Raw genomic sequence first — 22,067 nt, forward strand, 5'->3', positions numbered from 1 at the left:
TGCATTGCTGGCAAGGGGCTGAACATTTTTTTTAGGCACAATCATAACTTTGTTTACTCTCGAGAGATCCGAAAGGAATTGTTTATTCAATTGAAAGAGACAAGAAAAAACTTTCATGTAATATAAATAAAGTGTAAGTAAAAATGACACAATATAGTCTTTGTTATGTAATTATCACTCTGGTCTACAGAAATAGCTGATTATCAAGGGAGACAACACAAATCACACATCTGCTTTTATCCAATGATTTGACCCTGGTCAGTAGATATCATATGCAAATAAACAGAAAAAAATCATGTACATGTATTCAGAAAATCATGAATTACAAGTGTTAATGCACACGAGCAAAACACAAGATATTGTCATTTCTCAGTGAAAAAGGGGGAGGGTCAAACCTTCTTGAAAACAATATTGCTATTCAACTTCATGTATTAAGCTAGTTAGCTACTACTCATTGCTTCTAATATAAACAGTTTAAATGAAGGTGGCTAAGCCACAAGGGAGAAGCATTTTTCTTTCTTTGTGATAAAACTTTCAAGAATTAGATTTCTCTCTCTCAATAATACTTATGTACTTAAATTAAATGATAACACAGCCTGAATAATTTTTTGTCTTATTTCAGTTCCAGACATATCATTACTTTCAAACATGAGATGGCAAACTAAAGGTTTTAAAAAGTCCTGAATAACTGGTAAGCATTTTGATTTATTAGGTAAGCTCTAAATTATTTATTTATGGTATTTGTGCAAATGAAATTACAGTCGGTATGTTAGAAATATGCTCATATGAAAACTGTTGCTATGATCTTGATATTAAATGAAAAGGCTTGGTTACTGATCTTTTCGACTCAACATTTCGAGTTAAATCTTGCGGCAACTGATTCTCATGTAACACTACAAACTCTATTTAGCACTATTTTGATCTGTCGTTATTTAACGACACCATAATACGTGTGATGTCACAATGTTTCCTTTAATACCTCATGTGGATTTCTCACTGATAAAGGGTTTTCACTGAAATACATGTAAAGAGCCTTTTTTTCTCGAATAGAATTATGCGAATGGACAAGTTTTGAATATTTGCACTTCATTGCACTCTAATTACATGATAAGAATGACTTTCCCAGTAGTTTTGAGGGGTTTCCACAGTATTATATACCAGATGTCCACTAGTAAGAATAGTTATTTTGGTGTTTTTCTTTTTATGAAATCTACATTTTTGCATAATTTCTCTGTGAAAATGCACTTTAAGACACAAGAAAATGTTATGGAATGCTTTAATAGGGTCTGTGTATTGTAATTTAAGGTTATCATCAGAAGTTTTGTCCTTGTTTTGACTAGTAAATGTATACTAGAAGAAATTAATTATACATATACATTGTATTAAAAATAAATGAATATAGCGATAAAAGTGTCATTGCCATATAGTGCTGAAACGATTTTTTTTTCAGAAATGGACAAAAATACACAGATTTATTCAGAATGTCGTACAGATGAAGATCACCTAAAAATATTCAGAAAAATCAGAACTATGGATTTCAATATGGGACAATACCCCTAATGCGCCTTGAAATGAGGAACACAAAAGTCACGTGTAAACAAAAAATCTCTGTGTAGTGATATTTGACACATTTCTATGATAAACAAATGACTGAGCTGAACCATTAGTGTTAATTTAGAAAGTAAGGGAACACAGAATAAATGTGTTAAAACCATGGAGCTATTAAATGTGTTCAAAGTATTAAAATTTCAAAGAACTTATTGTGTTAAAAATGGGATTTTTTACCATGAGGAGCCACATCGCAAAGGGATACTCGGGGTTTGTTAATTACGGAAAAATGAATCACACTTCGTACCCGAAAATTTAACCACATATGTAAAAATGTCTCAGCTTCGAAACAAGCCATCATATATACACACGTTTACGATATCGGCTGAGCAACAGAAGAAAACCTTACCATTACGGCCTATGGAGAAACAATTGCGCATATTGCCCCATATGATCCGTTTATCCTATATTGACTCTTGAAATTCAAGAGTCAATCTTAAATTGAGGGTAAATTATATGGCCTTCCAAATACCGTTTCGATCCCTTTCATCACTGAAGAGACATATATTGTCGAAATCTAGATCTGGTGTACAAGAAATATTGACACCTTGTGTTTGTGGCATAACATCTTGTTCACAAGTTCATTGTTTTCTGTTTAGTTTAAAATTTATATTAAGATCCATTTTGTTACATCTGATGATCAATTTTATTTGGCAATCGCCAATGGCAGTTAGCAGGGTTAAAGAACATCAGTTGTTCGACCTGTTAGTCAAATGCGTTTTGTTTAAAAATACTTTTTCACTTTTTTGGTCTTTTGGAAAATGTTGTTTGTGCAGTATTTAGACCCTTCTACAACGAAATTTGTTTTACATGCACACGTATAAAAATTGCGGTTTTTATCCAACGCAATCATAGGTTTGAACGCAGTTTTCAATTTAGACTTCTTTATATTTTATCGTTTGGGCTCGTATCATATTTTCCCTCCGGTTTATATGATCCATTCATCCTATATTGACTCTTGAAATTCAAGAGCCAATTTTAAATTGAGGGTAAATTACATGGCCTTCCAAATACCGTTTCGATCCCTTACATCACTGAAGAGACATATATTGTCGAAATCTAGATCTGGTGTACGAAAATTATTGACACCTTGTGTTTGTGGCATAACATCTTGTTCACAAGTTCATTGCTTTCTGTTTAGTTTAAAATTAATATTAAGATCCATTTTGTTACATCTCGCGATCAATTTTTTTTTGGCAATCGCCAATGGCAGTTAGCAGGGTTAGAGAACATCAGTTGTTCGACCTGTTAGTCAAATGCGTTTTGTTTAAATATACTTTTTCACTTTTTTGGTCTTTTGGAAAATGTTGTTTGTGCAGTATTTAGACCCTTCTACAACGAAATTTGTTTTACATGCACACGTATAAAAATTGCGGTTTTTACCCAACGCTATCATAGGTTTGAACGTAGTTTTCAAATTAGACTTGTTTCTATTTCATCGTTTGGGCTTGTATCATATTTTCCCTCCGGTTTATATCATCCTATATTGACTCTTGAAATTCAAGAGTCAAATCTTAAATTCAGGGTAAATTTTATGGCCTTCCAAATACCGTTTCGATCCCTAACATCACTGAAATTTGTTTTACATGCACACGTTTAAAAGTGTTTTTTCAATTGAGACTTATTTATATTTTATGGTTTGGGCTTGTATCATATTTTTCCTCCGGTGTATATGGGACAATACCCCTAATGCACCTTGAAATGTGTAACACAAAAGTCACGTGTAATCCAAAAATCTCCGTGTAGTGATATTTGACACATTTCTATGATAAACAAATGACTGAGCTGAACCATTAGTGTTAATTCTAAGAAAAGATCCAGGGATATCTTAAGATAATTTCACCTTGTACACCACAGAAAATTGTGAAAATGATGGTAAGTAGTTTTTTATTTATAACTAGTTATCATAAATGATTTAAGATAAATATTATTGATACAGAACAGCAAAAAATCAATGAAATTTTTGCTTTTTAAATGCATTGCTGGCAAGGGGCTGAACACTTTTTTTAGGCACAATCATAACTTTGTTTACTCCCGAGAGATCCGAAAGGAATTGTTTATTCAATTGAAAGAGACAAGAAAAAACTTTCATGTAATACAAATAAAGTGTAAGTAAAAATGACACAATATAGTCTTTGTTATGTAATTATCACTCTGGTCTACAGAAATAGCTGATTATCAAGGGAGACAACACAAATCACACATCTGCTTTTATCCAATGATTTGACCCTGGTCAGTAGATATCATATGCAAATAAACAGAAAAAAATCATGTACATGTATTCAGAAAATCATGAATTACAATTGTTAATGCACACGAGCAAAACACAAGATATTGTCATTTCTCAGTGAAAAAGGGGGAGGGTCAAACCTTCTTGAAAACAATATTGCTATTCAACTTCATGTATTAAGCTAGTTAGCTACTACTCATTGCTTCTAATATAAACAGTTTAAATGAAGGTGGCTAAGCCACAAGGGAGAAGCATTTTTCTTTCTTTGTGATAAAACTTTCAAGAATTAGATTTCTCTCTCTCAATAATACTTATGTACTTAAATTAAATGATAACACAGCCTGAATAATTTTTTGTCTTATTTCAGTTCCAGACATATCATTACTTTCAAACATGAGATGGCAAACTAAAGGTTTTAAAAAGTCCTGAATAACTGGTAAGCATTTTGATTTATTAGGTAAGCTCTAAATTATTTATTTATGGTATTTGTGCAAATGAAATTACAGTCGGTATGTTAGAAATATGCTCATATGAAAACTGTTGCTATGATCTTGATATTAAATGAAAAGGCTTGGTTACTGATCTTTTCGACTCAACATTTCGAGTTAAATCTTGCGGCAACTGATTCTCATGTAACACTACAAACTCTATTTAGCACTATTTTGATCTGTCGTTATTTAACGACACCATAATACGTGTGATGTCACAATGTTTCCTTTAATACCTCATGTGGATTTCTCACTGATAAAGGGTTTTCACTGAAATACATGTAAAGAGCCTTTTTTTCTCGAATAGAATTATGCGAATGGACAAGTTTTGAATATTTGCACTTCATTGCACTCTAATTACATGATAAGAATGACTTTCCCAGTAGTTTTGAGGGGTTTCCACAGTATTATATACCAGATGTCCACTAGTAAGAATAGTTATTTTGGTGTTTTTCTTTTTATGAAATCTACATTTTTGCATAATTTCTCTGTGAAAATGCACTTTAAGACACAAGAAAATGTTATGGAATGCTTTAATAGGGTCTGTGTATTGTAATTTAAGGTTATCATCAGAAGTTTTGTCCTTGTTTTGACTAGTAAATGTATACTAGAAGAAATTAATTATACATATACATTGTATTAAAAATAAATGAATATAGCGATAAAAGTGTCATTGCCATATAGTGCTGAAACGACTTTTTTTTTTTTCAGAAATGGACAAAAATACACAGATTTATTCAGAATGTCGTACAGATGAAGATCACCTAAAAATATTTAGAAAAATCAGAACTATGGATTTCAATATGGGACAATACCCCTAATGCGCCTTGAAATGAGGAACACAAAAGTCACGTGTAAACAAAAAATCTCTGTGTAGTGATATTTGACACATTTCTATGATAAACAAATGACTGAGCTGAACCATTAGTGTTAATTTAGAAAGTAAGGGAACACAGAATAAATGTGTTAAAACCATGGAGCTATTAAATGTGTTCAAAGTATTAAAATTTCAAAGAACTTATTGTGTTAAAAATGGGATTTTTTACCATGAGGAGCCACATCGCAAAGGGATACTCGGGGTTTGTTAATTACGGAAAAATGAATCACACTTCGTACCCGAAAATTTAACCACATATGTAAAAATGTCTCAGCTTCGAAACAAGCCATCATATATACACACGTTTACGATATCGGCTGAGCAACAGAAGAAAACCTTACCATTACGGCCTATGGAGAAACAATTGCGCATATTGCCCCATATGATCCGTTTATCCTATATTGACTCTTGAAATTCAAGAGTCAATCTTAAATTGAGGGTAAATTATATGGCCTTCCAAATACCGTTTCGATCCCTTACATCACTGAAGAGACATATATTGTCGAAATCTAGATCTGGTGTACAAAAAATATTGACACCTTGTGTTTGTGGCATAACATCTTGTTCACAAGTTCATTGTTTTCTGTTTAGTTTAAAATTTATATTAAGATCCATTTTGTTACATCTGATGATCAATTTTATTTGGCAATCGCCAATGGCAGTTAGCAGGGTTAAAGAACATCAGTTGTTCGACCTGTTAGTCAAATGCGTTTTGTTTAAATATACTTTTTTCACTTTTTTGGTCTTTTGGAAAATGTTGTTTGTGCAGTATTTAGACCCTTCTACAACGAAATTTGTTTTACATGCACACGTATACAAATTGCGGTTTTTATCCAACGCAATCATAGGTTTGAACGCAGTTTTCGATTTAGACTTGTTTATATTTTATCGTTTGGGCTCGTATCATATTTTCCCTCCGGTTTATATGATCCATTCATCCTATATTGACTCTTGAAATTCAAGAGCCAATTTTAAATTTAGGGTAAATTACATGGCCTTCCAAATACCGTTTCGATCCCTTACATCACTGAAGAGACATATATTGTCGAAATCTAGATCTGGTGTACGAAAATTATTGACACCTTGTGTTTGTGGCATAATATCTTGTCCACAAGTTCATTGCTTTCTGTTTAGTTTAAAATTAATATTAAGATCCATTTTGTTACATCTCGCGATCAATTTTTTTTTGGCAATCGCCAATGGCAGTTAGCAGGGTTAGAGAACATCAGTTGTTCGACCTGTTAGTCAAATGCGTTTTGTTTAAATATACTTTTTCACTTTTTTGGTCTTTTGGAAAATGTTGTTTGTGCAGTATTTAGACCCTTCTACAACGAAATTTGTTTTACATGCACACGTATAAAAATGACGGTTTTTATCCAACGCAATCATAAGGTTGGAACGCAGTTTTCAATTTAGACTTGTTTATATTTTATCGTTTGGACTTGTATCATATTTTCCCTCCGGTTTATATGAACCGTTCATCCTATATTGACTCTTGAAATTCAAGAGTCAATCTTAAATTAAGGGTAAATTATATGGCCTTCCAAATACCGTTTCGATCCCTAACATCACTGAAGAGACATATATTGTCGAAATCTATATCTGGTGTGCAAAAATTATTGACACCTTGTGTTTGTGGCATAACATCTTGTTCACAAGTTCATTGTTTTCTGTTTAGTTTAAAATTTATATTACGATCCATTTTGTTACATCTCGTGATCAATTTTATTTGGCAATCGCCAATGGAAGTTAGCAGGGTTACAGAAAATCAGTTGTTCGACCTGTTAGTCAAATGCGTTTTGTTTAAATATACTTTTTCACTTTTTTGGTCTTTTGGAAAATGTTGTTTGTGCAGTATTTAGACCCTTCTACAACGAAATTTGTTTTACATGCACACGTATAAAAAAATGCGGTTTTTATCCAACGCAATCATAGGTTTGAACGAAATTTACAATTAAGACTTGTTTATATTTTATAGTTTGGGCTTGTATCATATTTTCCCTCCGGTTTATATGATCCGTTCATCCTATATTGACTGTTGAAATTCAAGAGTCAATCTTAAATTGAGGGTAAATTATATGGCCTTCCAAATACCGTTTCGATCCCTAACATCACTGAAGAGACATATATTGTCGAAATCTAGATCTGGTGTACAAAAAATATTGACACCTTGTGTTTGTGGCATAACATCTTGTTCACAAGTTCATTGTTTTCTGTTTAGTTTAAAATTTATATTAAGATCCATTTGGTTACATCTCGTGATCAATTTTATTTGGCAATCGCCAATGGCAGTTAGCAGGGTTAAAGAACATCAGTTGTTCGACCTGTTAGTCAAATGCGTTTTGTTTAAATATACTTTTTTCACTTTTTTGGTCTTTTGGAAAATGTTGTTTGTGCAGTATTTAGACCCTTCTACAACGAAATTTGTTTTACATGCACACGTATACAAATTGCGGTTTTTATCCAACGCAATCATAGGTTTGAACGCAGTTTTCGATTTAGACTTGTTTATATTTTATCGTTTGGGCTCGTATCATATTTTCCCTCCGGTTTATATGATCCATTCATCCTATATTGACTCTTGAAATTCAAGAGCCAATTTTAAATTTAGGGTAAATTACATGGCCTTCCAAATACCGTTTCGATCCCTTACATCACTGAAGAGACATATATTGTCGATATCTAGATCTGGTGTACGAAAATTATTGACACCTTGTGTTTGTGGCATAATATCTTGTTCACAAGTTCATTGCTTTCTGTTTAGTTTAAAATTAATATTAAGATCCATTTTGGTACATCTCGCGATCAATTTTTTTTTGGCAATCGCCAATGGCAGTTAGCAGGGTTAGAGAACATCAGTTGTTCGACCTGTTAGTCAAATGCGTTTTGTTTAAATATACTTTTTCACTTTTTCGGTCTTTTGGAAAATGTTGTTTGTGCAGTATTTAGACCCTTCTACAACGAAATTTGTTTTACATGCACACGTATAAAAATGACGGTTTTTATCCAACGCAATCATGAGGTTGGAACGCAGTTTTCAATTTAGACTTGTTTATATTTTATCGTTTGGACATGTATCATATTTTCCCTCCGGTTTATATGATCCGTTCATCCTATATTGACTCTTGAAATTCAAGAGTCAATCTTAAATTAAGGGTAAATTATATGGCCTTCCAAATACCGTTTCGATCCCTAACATCACTGAAGAGACATATATTGTCGAAATCTATATCTGGTGTGCAAAAATTATTGACACCTTGTGTTTGTGGCATAACATCTTGTTCACAAGTTCATTGTTTTCTGTTTAGTTTAAAATTTATATTACGATCCATTTTGTTACATCTCGTGATCAATTTTATTTGGCAATCGCCAATGGAAGTTAGCAGGGTTACAGAAAATCAGTTGTTCGACCTGTTAGTCAAATGCGTTTTGTTTAAATATACTTTTTCACTTTTTTGGTCTTTTGGAAAATGTTGTTTGTGCAGTATTTAGACCCTTCTACAACGAAATTTGTTTTACATGCACACGTATAAAAAAATGCGGTTTTTATCCAACGCAATCATAGGTTTGAACGAAATTTACAATTAAGACTTGTTTATATTTTATAGTTTGGGCTTGTATCATATTTTCCCTCCGGTTTATATGATCCGTTCATCCTATATTGACTCTTGAAATTCAAGAGTCAATCTTAAATTGAGGGTAAATTATATGGCCTTCCAAATACCGTTTCGATCCCTAACATCACTGAAGAGACATATATTGTCGAAATCTAGATCTGGTGTAAAAAAATATTGACACCTTGTGTTTGTGGCATAACATCTTGTTCACAAGTTCATTGTTTTCTGTTTAGTTTAAAATTTATATTAAGATCCATTTGGTTACATCTCGTGATCAATTTTATTTGGCAATCGCCAATGGCAGTTAGCAGGGTTAAAGAACATCAGTTGTTCTACCTGTTAGTCAAATGCGTTTCGTTTAAATATACTTTTTCACTTTTTTGGTCTTTTGGAAAATGTTGTTTGTGCAGTATTTAGACCCTTCTACAACGAAATTTGTTTTACATGCACACGTATAAAAAATGCGGTTTTTATCCAACGCAATCATAGGTTTGAACGTAGTTTTCAATTTAGACTTGTTTATTTTTTATCGTTTGGGCTTGTATCATATTTTCCCTCCGGTTTATATGATCCGTTCATCCTATATTGACTCTTGAAATTCAAGAGTCAATCTTAAATTGAGGGTAAATTATATGGCCTTCCAAATACCGTTTCGATCCCTAACATCACTGAAGAGACATATATTGTCGAAATCTAGATCTGGTGTAAAAAAATATTGACACCTTGTGTTTGTGGCATAACATCTTGTTCACAAGTTCATTGTTTTCTGTTTAGTTTAAAATTTATATTAAGATCCATTTGGTTACATCTCGTGATCAATTTTATTTGGCAATCGCCAATGGCAGCTAGCAGGGTTAAAGAACATCAGTTGTTCGACCTGTTAGTCAAATGCGTTTTGTTTAAATATACTTTTTCACTTTTTTGGTCTTTTGGAAAATAATGTTTGTGCAGTATTTAGACCCTTCTACAACGAAATTTGTTTTACATGCACACGTAAAAAAATTGCGGTTTTTATCCAACGCATTCATAGGTTTGAACGTAGTTTACAAATTAGACTTGTTTCTATTTTATCGTTTGGGCTTGTATCATATTTTCCCTCCAGTTTATATGATCCGTTCATCCTATATTGACTCTTGAAATTCAAGAGTCAAATCTTAAATTGAGGGTAATTATATGGCCTTCCAAAAACTGTTTCGATCCCTAACATCACTGAAGAGACATATATTGTCGAAATCTAGATCTGGTGTACAAAAAATATTGACACCTTGTGTTTGTGGCATAACATCTTGTTCACAAGTTCATTGTTTTCTGTTTAGTTTAAAATTAATATTAAGATCCATTTTGTTACATCTCGCGATCATTTTTGTTTGGCAATCGCCAATGGCAGTTAGCAGGGTTAAAGAACATCAGTTGTTCGACCTGTTAGTCAAATGCGTTTTGTTTAAATATACTTTTTCACTTTTTTGGTCTTTTGGAAAATGTTGTTTGTGCAGTATTTAGACCCTTTACAACGAAATTTGTTTTACATGCACACGTATAAAAATTGCGGTTTTTATCCAACGCAATCATAGGTTTGAACGCAGTTTTCAATTTAGACTTGTTTATATTTTATCGTTTGGGCTCGTATCATATTTTCCCTCCGGTTTATATGATCCATTCATCCTATATTGACTCTTGAAATTCAAGAGCCAATTTTAAATTGAGGGTAAATTACATGGCCTTCCAAATACCGTTTCGATCCCTTACATCACTGAAGAGACATATATTGTCGAAATCTAGATCTGGTGTACGAAAATTATTGACACCTTGTGTTTGTGGCATAACATCTTGTTCACAAGTTCATTGCTTTCTGTTTAGTTTAAAATTAATATTAAGATCCATTTTGTTACATCTCGCGATCATTTTTGTTTGGCAATCGCCAATGGCAGTTAGCAGGGTTAGAGAACATCCGTTGTTCGACCTGTTAGTCAAATGCGTTTTGTTTAAATATACGTTTTCACTTTTTTGGTCTTTTGGAAAAATGTTGTTTGTGCAGTATTTAAACCCTTCTACAACGAAATTTGTTTTACATGCACACGTATAAAAATATGCGGTTTTTATCCAACGCAATCATAGGTTTGGACGAAATTTACAATTTAGACTTGTTAATATTTTATCGTTTGGGCTTGTATCATATTTTCCCTCCGGTTTATATGATCCGTTCATCCTATATTGACTCTTGAAATTCAAGAGTCAATCTTGAATTGAGGGTAAATTATATGGCCTTCCAAATACCGTTTCGATCCCTAACATCACTGAAGAGACATATATTGTCGAAATCTAGATCTGGTGTACAAAAAATATTGACACCTTGTGTTTGTGGCATAACATCTTGTTCACAAGTTCATTGTTTTCTGTTTAGTTTAAAATTTATATTAAGATCCATTTTGTTACATCTCGTGATCAATTTTATTTGGCAATCGCCAATGGCAGTTAGCAGGGTTAAAGAACATCAGTTGTTCGACCTGTTAGTCAAATGCGTTTTGTTAAAATATACTTTTTCACTTTTTTGGTCTTTTGGACTTATATATATATATATTTATATACAACTCGTCTAAACATCAACCAAACAATGTTAGATCTGTAAATTTGCTTTCGCTAGTTTTTGGTTCTTCCCTCGCCGGGATTCGAACCCATGCTACTGTGATATCGTGACACCAAATCGCCTGCACTGCAGCCGTCCCGATAGACCACACGACCACCTGGGCTCTACAAAAATAGAGCTTTCGCTGGCCGTATGTTACCTTTCCTCGTCAGTTTTAATCTAGCGGCGTACTACAGTACATGATATATAAGGCATGAAGATGTTATTGTTACAGATCAGCTAAATTATCTATAGTAAAGGATCCTACAAATTAATGTAAGATACAGTCACAGAAAAAAATTATATCCATAAGTACGTCTGAGTCAGTGACAACTCTACACCAGATGTATCCATCGGATCGCCATCAATGATGGTGATACATGGCTGTGTACATAATGTATATACAACTCGTCTAAACATCAACCCAACAATGTTAGATCTGTAAATTTGCTTTAATATATACAAGTCTAAATTGAAAACTACGTTCAAACCTATGATTGCATTGGATAAAAACCGCAATTTTTATACGTGTGCATGTGAAACAAATTTCGTTGTAGAAGGGTCTAAATACTGCACAAACAACATTTTCCAAAAGACCAAAAAAAGTGAAAAAGTATATTTAAACAAAACGCATTTGACTAACAGGTCGAACAACTGATGTCCTTTAACCGTGCTGACTGCCATTGGCGATTGCCAAATAAAATTGATCACAAGATGTAACAAAATGGATCTTAATAGAAATTTAATACTAAGCACTAAACAATTTATATATATATATATATATATAGTGAAAACCTACCTTAGACCGCTTAAATGACGATGAGACCACGTTTTTTTTTTCAAAGAAGAATTTACATTAGGAGTCAAACTAATTCGAATTAGTTAATGCGAATCGAATTCGAATTCCATGTACGTGTGAACTCAGCATAATCATGCAAACGGACTTTCTTCTTTTGTACATTAATTGCAGCACACAAATTAGGCCGTTACTTTTCTCGTTTAAATTGTTTTACATTCAGTTGTCATTTAGTGACCTTTCATAGCTGACTATGCTATATGAGGTTTGCTTATTGCTGAAAACCGTACGGTGACATATAGTTATTAATTTCTGTGTCATGTTTGTCTCTTAATGTTTAGAGTTGTCTCATTGGCAATTATACCACATCTTCTGCTGTATGTGGTCAAAAAACAAAAGCAGAATCTTCAATTTGCTAAAAAAATGCTTTTGTCCAAACAATTAAACTATAACTTTGATTTTTTTGATTTGGTAAAAACGATTGGATTAATTGCGACTAAATTCCTTCTCTCATAGCGTAATTTCATTGGTCAATAACTATATTTTCACCATATACCGCGTTTATAAAATATAGCACGTCCATTCTTCTGTCTGTCCTTCCTGTCTTTCTGTTTAATTGTACAATTCTTGCCAACTTTCTATAAAACTGATAACGTATGGACACATAATACATGTTTTTAGAATAACACGAGGGTTGTTCAAGAAGTCATGCTAAGTATATCTTGACTCATTCAGTATTCTTGCTCAGTAGGAAGTTCGTATATCACAACATGTTTTATATGATCCCCAAATTGAAGCTCAATAAAAATTCAAGAACTCAAAAAACGATTTAAAGACTCATCACTCAAAAGTATACAGATCTATAGAAAAATTTATTATTAATAACTGAAAAGTATGTGAAGTTTCATGCAATAATTATAAATAGTTTCTGAGATACGGAGCGACATGTGAAAACCCCCTCTTTTTGACATAAACTCAATAACTCTAAAATCAAATTTTGAATCATTCTCAGAAATAAAATTGAGAATGGAAATGGGGAATGTGTCAAAGAGACAACAACCCGACCAAATAAAAAAACAACAGCAGAAGGTCACCAACAGGTCTTCAATGTAGCGGGAAATTCCCGCACCCGGAGGCGTCCTTCAGCTGGCCCCTAAACAAATATATACTAGTTCAGTGATAATGAACGCCATACTAATTTCCAAATTGTACACAAGAAACTAAAATTAAAATAATACAAGACTAACAAAGGCCAGAGGCTCTTGACTTGGGACAGGCGCAAAAATGCGGCGGGGTTAAACATGTTTGTGAGATCCCAACCCTCCCCCTATACCTCTAACCAATGTAGAAAAGTAAACGAAAAACAATACGCACATTAAAATTCAGTTCAAGAGAAGTACGAGTCTGATGTCAGAAGATGTAACCAAAGAAAATAAACAAAATGACAATAATACATAAATAACAACAGACTACTAGCAGTTAACTGACATGCCAGCTCCAGACTTTAATAAAACTGACTGAAAGATTATGATTTCATCATATGAACATCAGGCACAATCTTGCCCGTTAGGGGTTTAGTATCATACCATCATAACATATATGAGAAGAACATAACCCGTGTCATGCCAACAACTGTTTTTAGAATAAATGTGTTTAGTTCCGACGCAAAGACCTTATCAGTGACTCAATATTAACGCCAAAATATGCAATCGTTAATGACTTGACAACAGTATCGTAATTATATCCTTTATTAATAAGTCTATTCAAAGGTTTTGTAAGTTTCTGAGGTGAATACTGACACCTTTGTGCTTTATAAAGAATATTTCCATAAAAAATCGGATGTGAAATACCTGAACGTATAAGAAGTCTGCATGCTGAGCTATATTTACGAATGATGTCTTTATACCGATGATAAAATTTAGTAAATGTTTTGACTAGTTTGTGATATCGAAAACCCTGGTGTAATAATTTTTCAGTAATACATAAATTTCTCTCGTTAAAATCTAAAACATTGTTACATACACGAGCGAATCGTACAAGTTGAAATATATAAACACCGTAAGATGGTGACAAAGGAACGTCACCATCTAAAAACGGATAATTAACGATAGGAAATGAAAAATCATCACTTTTATCTTAAATTTTAGTATTCAGCTTTCCGTTAGTGATATAGATATCAAGATCGAGGAAAGGGCAGTGGTCATTGTTAGGATTAGCTTTATTTAAAGTAAGTTCAGCAGGATAAATTTCATAAATATACATACTGAAGTCGTCATTATTGAGAGCCAAAATATCATCCAAATATCTAAAAGTATTATTAAATTTGTTTATTAGATGTTGTTTTGATGGGTCTTTGCTTATTTTTGTCATAAATTGTAACTCATAACAATACAAAAAGAGGTCCGCAATAAGTGGTCCACAGTTAGTCCCCATTGAAATTCCGATAATCTGACGATATACTGAATCCCCAAAGCGAACAAAAATGTTATCTAGTAAAAATTCAAGGGCATATATAGTATCAAAGCATGTCCAATTAACATAGTTTTTTTTATTGCTACTAAAAAATGACATAAAAGAGTTTGAACATATATATTCACATTCTGATTTTTTGAATGCCCATTTAATTAGGTGTGTGAATTTTTTCTTAATGAGAATGTGAGGCAATGTGGTATACAGGGTAGAAAAATCAAAACTTTGAACAGATTCAAAATCACCAATATAAGCATGCAATTTATCAAGTACTTCCAACGAGTTCTTGACACTCCAAAAGTAATTTATTCCACTATTTTCGAAGGCCTTATTTGAACAATTTATAATAAGGTTTTTAATTGTACCAAATGTGCTGGTAAGAAGAATAGACAATTTAGAAGTTGAACAATGGCTTGAAGACGAAATAAATCTATATTTGTAAGGGGTTTTGTGTAGCTTCGGAAGCCAATACATAGTTGGGACTTTCATTGTATTTGGCTCTGCTTGTAAAGCGTTGGCTAAAAGTTTATGTTTGTTACAGATTTCGTTTTCTGAAAATGGAGTCAGTTGGAATGTTGGTGAGTTGGTGATTTCCTTTTTCAGAACCTCAATGTAAAGTTTACGTCAAACAATAATAATATTATTAGCAGCTTTATCGGCCGGGACAAAAACAAATTCCTTGGCTAGTTCTTTTAGTTTATGTTTGATACGAGAAATAGGTTTATTGTGGTTATTGTTAATAGTGAAATGTTCTTTAAAATGTTGAATACGTATATCAACTATCTTCATTACTGAATTAAAAAAAGAGTCTAAAGATTTTTTGTCAGCTTTTTGCCGTTTTATCCATTTCATACAATAAGTATGGAGTGAGTCGTGGATGATATTACGACACTCATTCCAATTAATAATTGACGGGGGACGATATTTAGGTCCTTTACTAAGGAATGATTTTAACTCTCGGTCTTGAACGATGGTAAGATCTCCTGTTATAACATGGGAAATGGGTCCATAAATATATTCGGAATTACTGCAATTACATGAAATAGGTGTGTTTTCACTGATATTAACATCTTTACACAATTGACTATAATTAAACACAAATTTCCGGGTAGATTTCTTGTAAATATAACAAATAAGAGGTAGCTCAGTATTGTCAAAATATCCAGGAATTTATTCTTTAACAGAATGGTCGTTAAATATACCGGCAATATTTACAAAATCAAAGCCTTTATTGACATACTTAATTTTAATAAAATGTTTTTTATGATCTTCAGGGCGATCAATTTTGGGAAATAATGTAAAATAACAATATGCCATAATAATTTGAACAATTTCATACTTAGGACTGCTATATGAAATTGTGTTGCAATCCACCAAAATTTTTATTTAACTTATTAACCGGTAAAGAACAGAGTTTTGTTAACAGATAATGTCTGCCGTTGTTTTTTGAAATAGAAATTAGGTCCGAAATATTGGTACATGTATGATTGACCCGAAATTTTCTTTTATTGCGATTTGTTCTACGACTGTGAGAACGGTTTTTACGAACAGTTTTAGAAACTATATCCAAAATGTTAACGGAATTGGTTCTAGATATATTCAGATCTTCAGATTAATATAACTAAGAAGTGTGTAAATATAGTCATAAATCGTACTTGAGATACAGCGCGAACTGTAAAAGAAACCTGTTTTAGTTACAATGTTTCACTAAACAGATTGTTTGACCTTCATGACTGAAAAAAGAACCATGTTCAGTTCGATGAAATTTGGATAATATGCTGTACCATGTTTACGACGGACAGACGGATGCGGGCATTTGTATACCATAATACGTCCTGTCAAATTTGTTTACGGGTGTTTAAACTATTGTTGGCTATTGCCTTTTGATAGATAAAATACGTGCAACGTGGAAGAAATAAGAACGTTGTTCTTTTATAAAAGTTGATTATATTTTCGGTATTAGTTTTAGAATATCATTGGTTTCATGTGCTGTAATAAAATGCCATGGATGATGAATGATGATAAAAATGATAATTGGCATGCACCAAAAGGGTCAGTCGTCTTCAAATTGCTCACTACACGATATTTTGTTAAAGATCTCAAAGAAACAGTAATTTGTTTTATTTCTTATGATGTTATCAGACTCATATCTTGTTCGAAACAAATGCACTAATATTATTCGCGTGGAAGTTAGCATGCGGGAGGAACAGAAATTGGAGCATCGAAATTCCACATCACGTTTCTTATTACGGAAAACTACACGCATTACGTCCCGCAAAAAGTTACGTTTTGTTGAAATTTCAACGCTTAACGTCGCGCAAAGAGTTAACTTCCTTGAAACTGTATCGGATGCCCTTAATGACAGCTAGTTAAAGCATATAACAATTGGGAAAAAAACCAGCAACTGCTCTTTGGTCGGGTTGTTGTGTCTTCGACATATTCCCAATTTTCATTCTTAGTTTTATCTAAGACTAAGACAAATAAATTGAAGCCATTAGTGAGGCGTCAGTCAGTTTTTTACCATGTTCACTATTCTTTTTGCTGTGGTGTTATAAGGAAGACCATCCAACTTTTTATGTTTTATGCTTTTCACCATCAAATTCCGTTCATAAAAAAGAACGTTTCATAGACCTATCTTTTTTCATAAAGTGGTCGGTCTATAAGTTTGGATTTTTACTTTCAGTAACGAATTATAACGAAACATTTTTGTTTATCAATCCATTACTTACTACAAGGTGTAAAATCAACAAGAAATGTTATCATCAGATATTTTTTTCAAAATCTATCATATTCAAAAGAATTTTACACATTTTGTTTATAGTCCTGAGCCTAAGCTGTACGAAGAATATAACATATTTCATTTTCAATGGACCTTATTAAACCGTGAACCACTGGTTCACCAGCTTTAGCACAAAGTGTATCACTAAACACATTTTTTTTAAATTTAAAATATGCTTTGGTTGTCATGCAGTACCTTTTTGACCTGTGTCCATTTGAATTTATATTCGTTGGAATCCATGGAAGTTCCTGTCGTATGGGCCAACTGATTTCTGTACCACCTCAGTGTAGCCAAGTTCGCTCCAGGCATAACTTCAATCGGATCTGGAAGCTGATCCCAACCATTGACGGGTGAAACTAAACCTCCTAGATTACGTAACAGACATATCATCATTGTTAGATCAAAGTCCTTGGAACAGGTTGCTAGAAAAAAGAGGTCAGTTTTACCTGAATTTATCCGTACTTCTTATATTTACAAAAGCTCTTCAATCTTTTGAATACAATATAATCCACTCTTTCAAATGAGGCAGAAATAGCATTATGGCATATATCTGAATATTTAGTTAATATCATATGAGATGCGTCGGATAGATATCGACCTTATGCAAGTTCATGTTTACATGTACATGTACCTGCATATTGATCGTATTAAGCCTGCTTAATATAATTTGTGACGGTCTTGTATACATTGATTATAGTTTATATTGGTCATTGTTTTTATTTTGTTATAAAAGTTTCTTAGATCAAATTTGTCAAAATATAACGAAGTAACTTTCTTCCTTCTGAAAAAAATCTCATTTATTGATTCGGAACCTCCATCACTGTCTTATTGAAAGAAACTACTTAACAGGGGCATTATCTATATTAAGATCTAAGGTATGAATTTTTTGTTCAAACATTAATGAAAGTGAAAAAGTGAAATAATAATTTGTTTTCATCAGCCAGTATTTATCAATTTTGCCAAATTTAACTAAGAAACATTGATGATCAATTATTGACTTGCAAGTGAATATTTCTATCTCATTCAATCCGTATTCATGTGAACTTCAATTTAACCCCTTAGCTAGAGATGGATAACGCAAGAATTGCATTTAAAGGAAAAGAATGTCAACATTGAAAGTGAATTGAAGGTAAATTATTTGATTGACTGCTTCGATACAGAAAATATTATTCTTTTACAGGTTAAAACAATTATTAACCTATATATCTAATCTATTAAATATGAAATTAAACAGACCTAGAAAATCCAATTGCACGACTTCATATTCTATATTTATGTGGATATTGCTTATATGATCACCGGAGGTCTACGGAAGACAAATAGAGAGTTAATTAGATGGCGTCAAGACTGAAATATATACGAGTAAAGCTACATATTATCGATCTCATGCCATGTAAATTATGTACCATGAAAATGAGGCGAAGGTCGTATGATACCTGCCGGACATACATATACACCTTACAATCCTTCCTCATAACAAGTACAGTTTATATAGAACAAATATACCATAACTTAATCACTTAACTTTGATTTCTGAACCATGAAAATGAGGTCACGGTCAGATGACACATGTCAATTCGTAATATACACCTTTTTTGCCATTCATAAATTCTTTATTGAACTGTTTTCTGTTTTAACAAAATGCTTAATGTACAGCATTCCACCAAGTAATGTACACCTTACAAGTATTCCATACACCAAAAACAGTAGACCTATTGCTTATATTTTATGATGTATGGACCTGACCACGGAAACTTATTATAACCTAGTTCACTGATCCATAAAATAAAATCGAGTTCACAAGATAATTGTCTGACGGACATCAGGACCTTACAAGGTACGCACATACTGAATATAGTTAGCCATGTACTCATAATAAGAATGAAATTGACGTTACAAAAAAATCTTAACTTTCTTTTCAAGTATTCAATGAACCATGAAATCGAACTTTGTCACACTTGTTTTGTTAAAATTTGCATTAACTATTGTCTTGTCGACTTATAGGCAAAAGATAAGAAAAAAATCAATTTGTGTTTCTTTTTTATTTTCTGAAATATTAATAGTTGAAAATAGATGAAGATTTGTAAGAAAAAGACAAAAAATAAGCGTAAAACTTTTAATAATGTGTCTTCAAATCATCAAATCTCAAGATTCTACTCATAAAATATATACGTTGCTGGTAAACCAATCATGATCACCGTATAAATGTGAACATTAAGGCAAATCATCTTGTACATATGCCGTCAACAAATACAATGATACTCCACTTACTGCATGCAGAGTCGATATATATGGTTCTTCACGAAGGAGTATGGGTTAGTTACACACAAATACATACACTTGGAAAATATACATCACCTCGTATTAACAAATTAAAACAGAAGTCAGTGGTCTTGATTCACTTGCTTTAATATTTCAAAGCTAAAAGTGGTTAATTTGGTCCGTGGTTTATTGTGACCCAATTGACTATCAGTGCATCTTTTACAATTGGTATAACAGGATATTATATAGTCTTCAAAAATATCGAATCTTTAGCATGGTTCAAAAACAAAAATACCTGTGAATGCATAAGAAACACTTACTGTGTAGTAAATTGTACTTACATTTTGTTCCCACAGGCATCGGAGGAAGATTGGAAGGCCATACCGTTCCAAGGACACTCCTTAATATTTTTAATTGAGCTGAATTGATTATTTTTGATTTGTTCAACTGAATGATGGTTTTCATACCATTTTTGATAGTCTGAGATAAGTGTGCTGGTGGAAAAACTCCATCAAAGTATTGCCTCACAATGTCTGGAGATACTTTAAAGTTGAGCAAGAAAAATCTGGTGAAGTTTATCTCTTCTTCTGAAAGTTGTGACGTCGACGTCATGATTACACTTTAAAGCATCTAGGGAACAACTGTGGTTCAATAAATTCAGTTAAGAAAACTGTCTGCCTTCTTTGCCAACATCGATTATCTGTTAAAAATATAAACATGTTTTACTTGTATACAAAGTAAGTAACGAACATACCGAACTCAGAGGAAAATTTAAAATAAAAAGTCCCTAATCTGGCGGCAAAAATAAACTCATAACATTCTTCAAGTTTTCATAAAAGTCTAGATTGTTTTTATGCTATGCCTTACTCTTTCAGCTTATTATGCTTTGTCGTTATTGTCTTGACATTTTATTTATATTTACAAACGAACTATTGAATTAGGCGTACATAAACGACTACAACACTTCTAGTGTCTTTGAGTTAAGGCCTAGCCTTTGTCACATAATTCATTGAAAAAGAGGCGAATAATACCAAAAGAATATTTAAAATCATCAGCCGATAACACGCTGAAAATGCCATGGTAAAAGATAGGTGCCGCTATTATTATGACAATTCGGTTATGCAGCACATTCCTAATCTTCAATGACACTGCACAATAAACATGTTAAGTGTTTTGCCCAGTATATCATTATTATATTTTATACCATCGTAATAGTGTTGGAGCAAATTAATAAGTTTATCAACAACAAAAAAACAATGATAGCTTGGAAATCTGAAAATTTATGTCATAAAAGAAAACTCTTTTTTGTAACCATGTAACTTTATTTAATAATCAACACAATGATATTATACAAAGAAGTTGATATTTTTTTCTCACAAGAAATAGTTATTTAGAACTAATAAACTGATATCATGTTTATCATAAAATATTCGAAAACAGGAAACCCGGAAAAATTTTATCTATTTGAAATATCAAAATTATTCAAGGAAAATCGATAGACGTTGATGACACATCACAAATCACAAATGGATGTCATTACATTCGGTATAAAACAATGCAGTGTCAAATACTGCGTACACAATAATAACAACAACAACAACAAAGAAATCACGCATAGTGTCCAATACTATGCAGAAAAAACCAAGATCTGCAAAAAATCTTCTTTGAAAAACAAAATCCTATTTAACGTTTTATATTGTATTGTTTTTTCCTTGCCTTCAATTCGTTTAAAAACTCAAACAGAGGGCTTTAATCTACCAATGATATCATAGTAATCTCAAACTGACAACACTGATCTCAAAATATTTTACAAAAAAAACACTTTAAATAATTCTGGACCATTCGTTTTTGATACTTTTTGTTATTTGATTTTGCCATGTGATTATGTACTTTCCGAATTGATTTTCCTCTAAGTTCAGTATTTTTGTGATTTTACATTTTTAATTTTTTCATAAAGTAATATTTTATTAATTTTTTAAATGATTCATATAAAATGACATAATTAATTATATTGGACGATACAACAACACGTTTACATTGTGGTCTTAATTCATTCTAGTGAACTCATATATGATCTACTACATAGTATTCTACAACTTGTGTTAGCTTTGAACCATATGTTCTAAAATTCAAACGGAAGAAATATTTTGTAAAAGAGAGGCAAAGGATACCAAAGGGACATTCACACTCATAATTCGGAAATAAACAGACAACGCCACGAGTAAAAAAAACCAGACAGATTTACAAATAAAATAAACAAAACCCAACACATAAAACCCACAGACTGTGCAACACCAACCCCTTCAAAATTTTGGGAT

At 32.4% G+C, this 22,067-nt stretch overlaps 1 protein-coding gene across 1 annotated transcript in view; it reads right to left on the reverse strand.

The window, feature by feature from the left end:
* The window catches only part of LOC134701116 (uncharacterized), a 43,835-nt gene that overhangs the window by 16,953 nt on the left and 4,815 nt on the right, over positions 1-22,067 (reverse strand). Inside the window, exons 2-3 of the mRNA XM_063562260.1 lie at positions 20,091-20,449; positions 17,683-17,909 (exon numbers count right to left, since the gene is read on the reverse strand). Coding sequence (XP_063418330.1) covers positions 17,683-17,909; positions 20,091-20,361 — 498 coding nt within the window. The 5' untranslated portion in view covers positions 20,362-20,449. The remainder of the gene's footprint in view (positions 1-17,682; positions 17,910-20,090; positions 20,450-22,067) is intronic.

The sequence above is a fragment of the Mytilus trossulus genome, unplaced genomic scaffold, assembly GCF_036588685.1.
Source record: "Mytilus trossulus isolate FHL-02 unplaced genomic scaffold, PNRI_Mtr1.1.1.hap1 h1tg000220l__unscaffolded, whole genome shotgun sequence".
Taxonomy (NCBI): Eukaryota; Metazoa; Mollusca; class Bivalvia; order Mytilida; family Mytilidae; genus Mytilus; species Mytilus trossulus.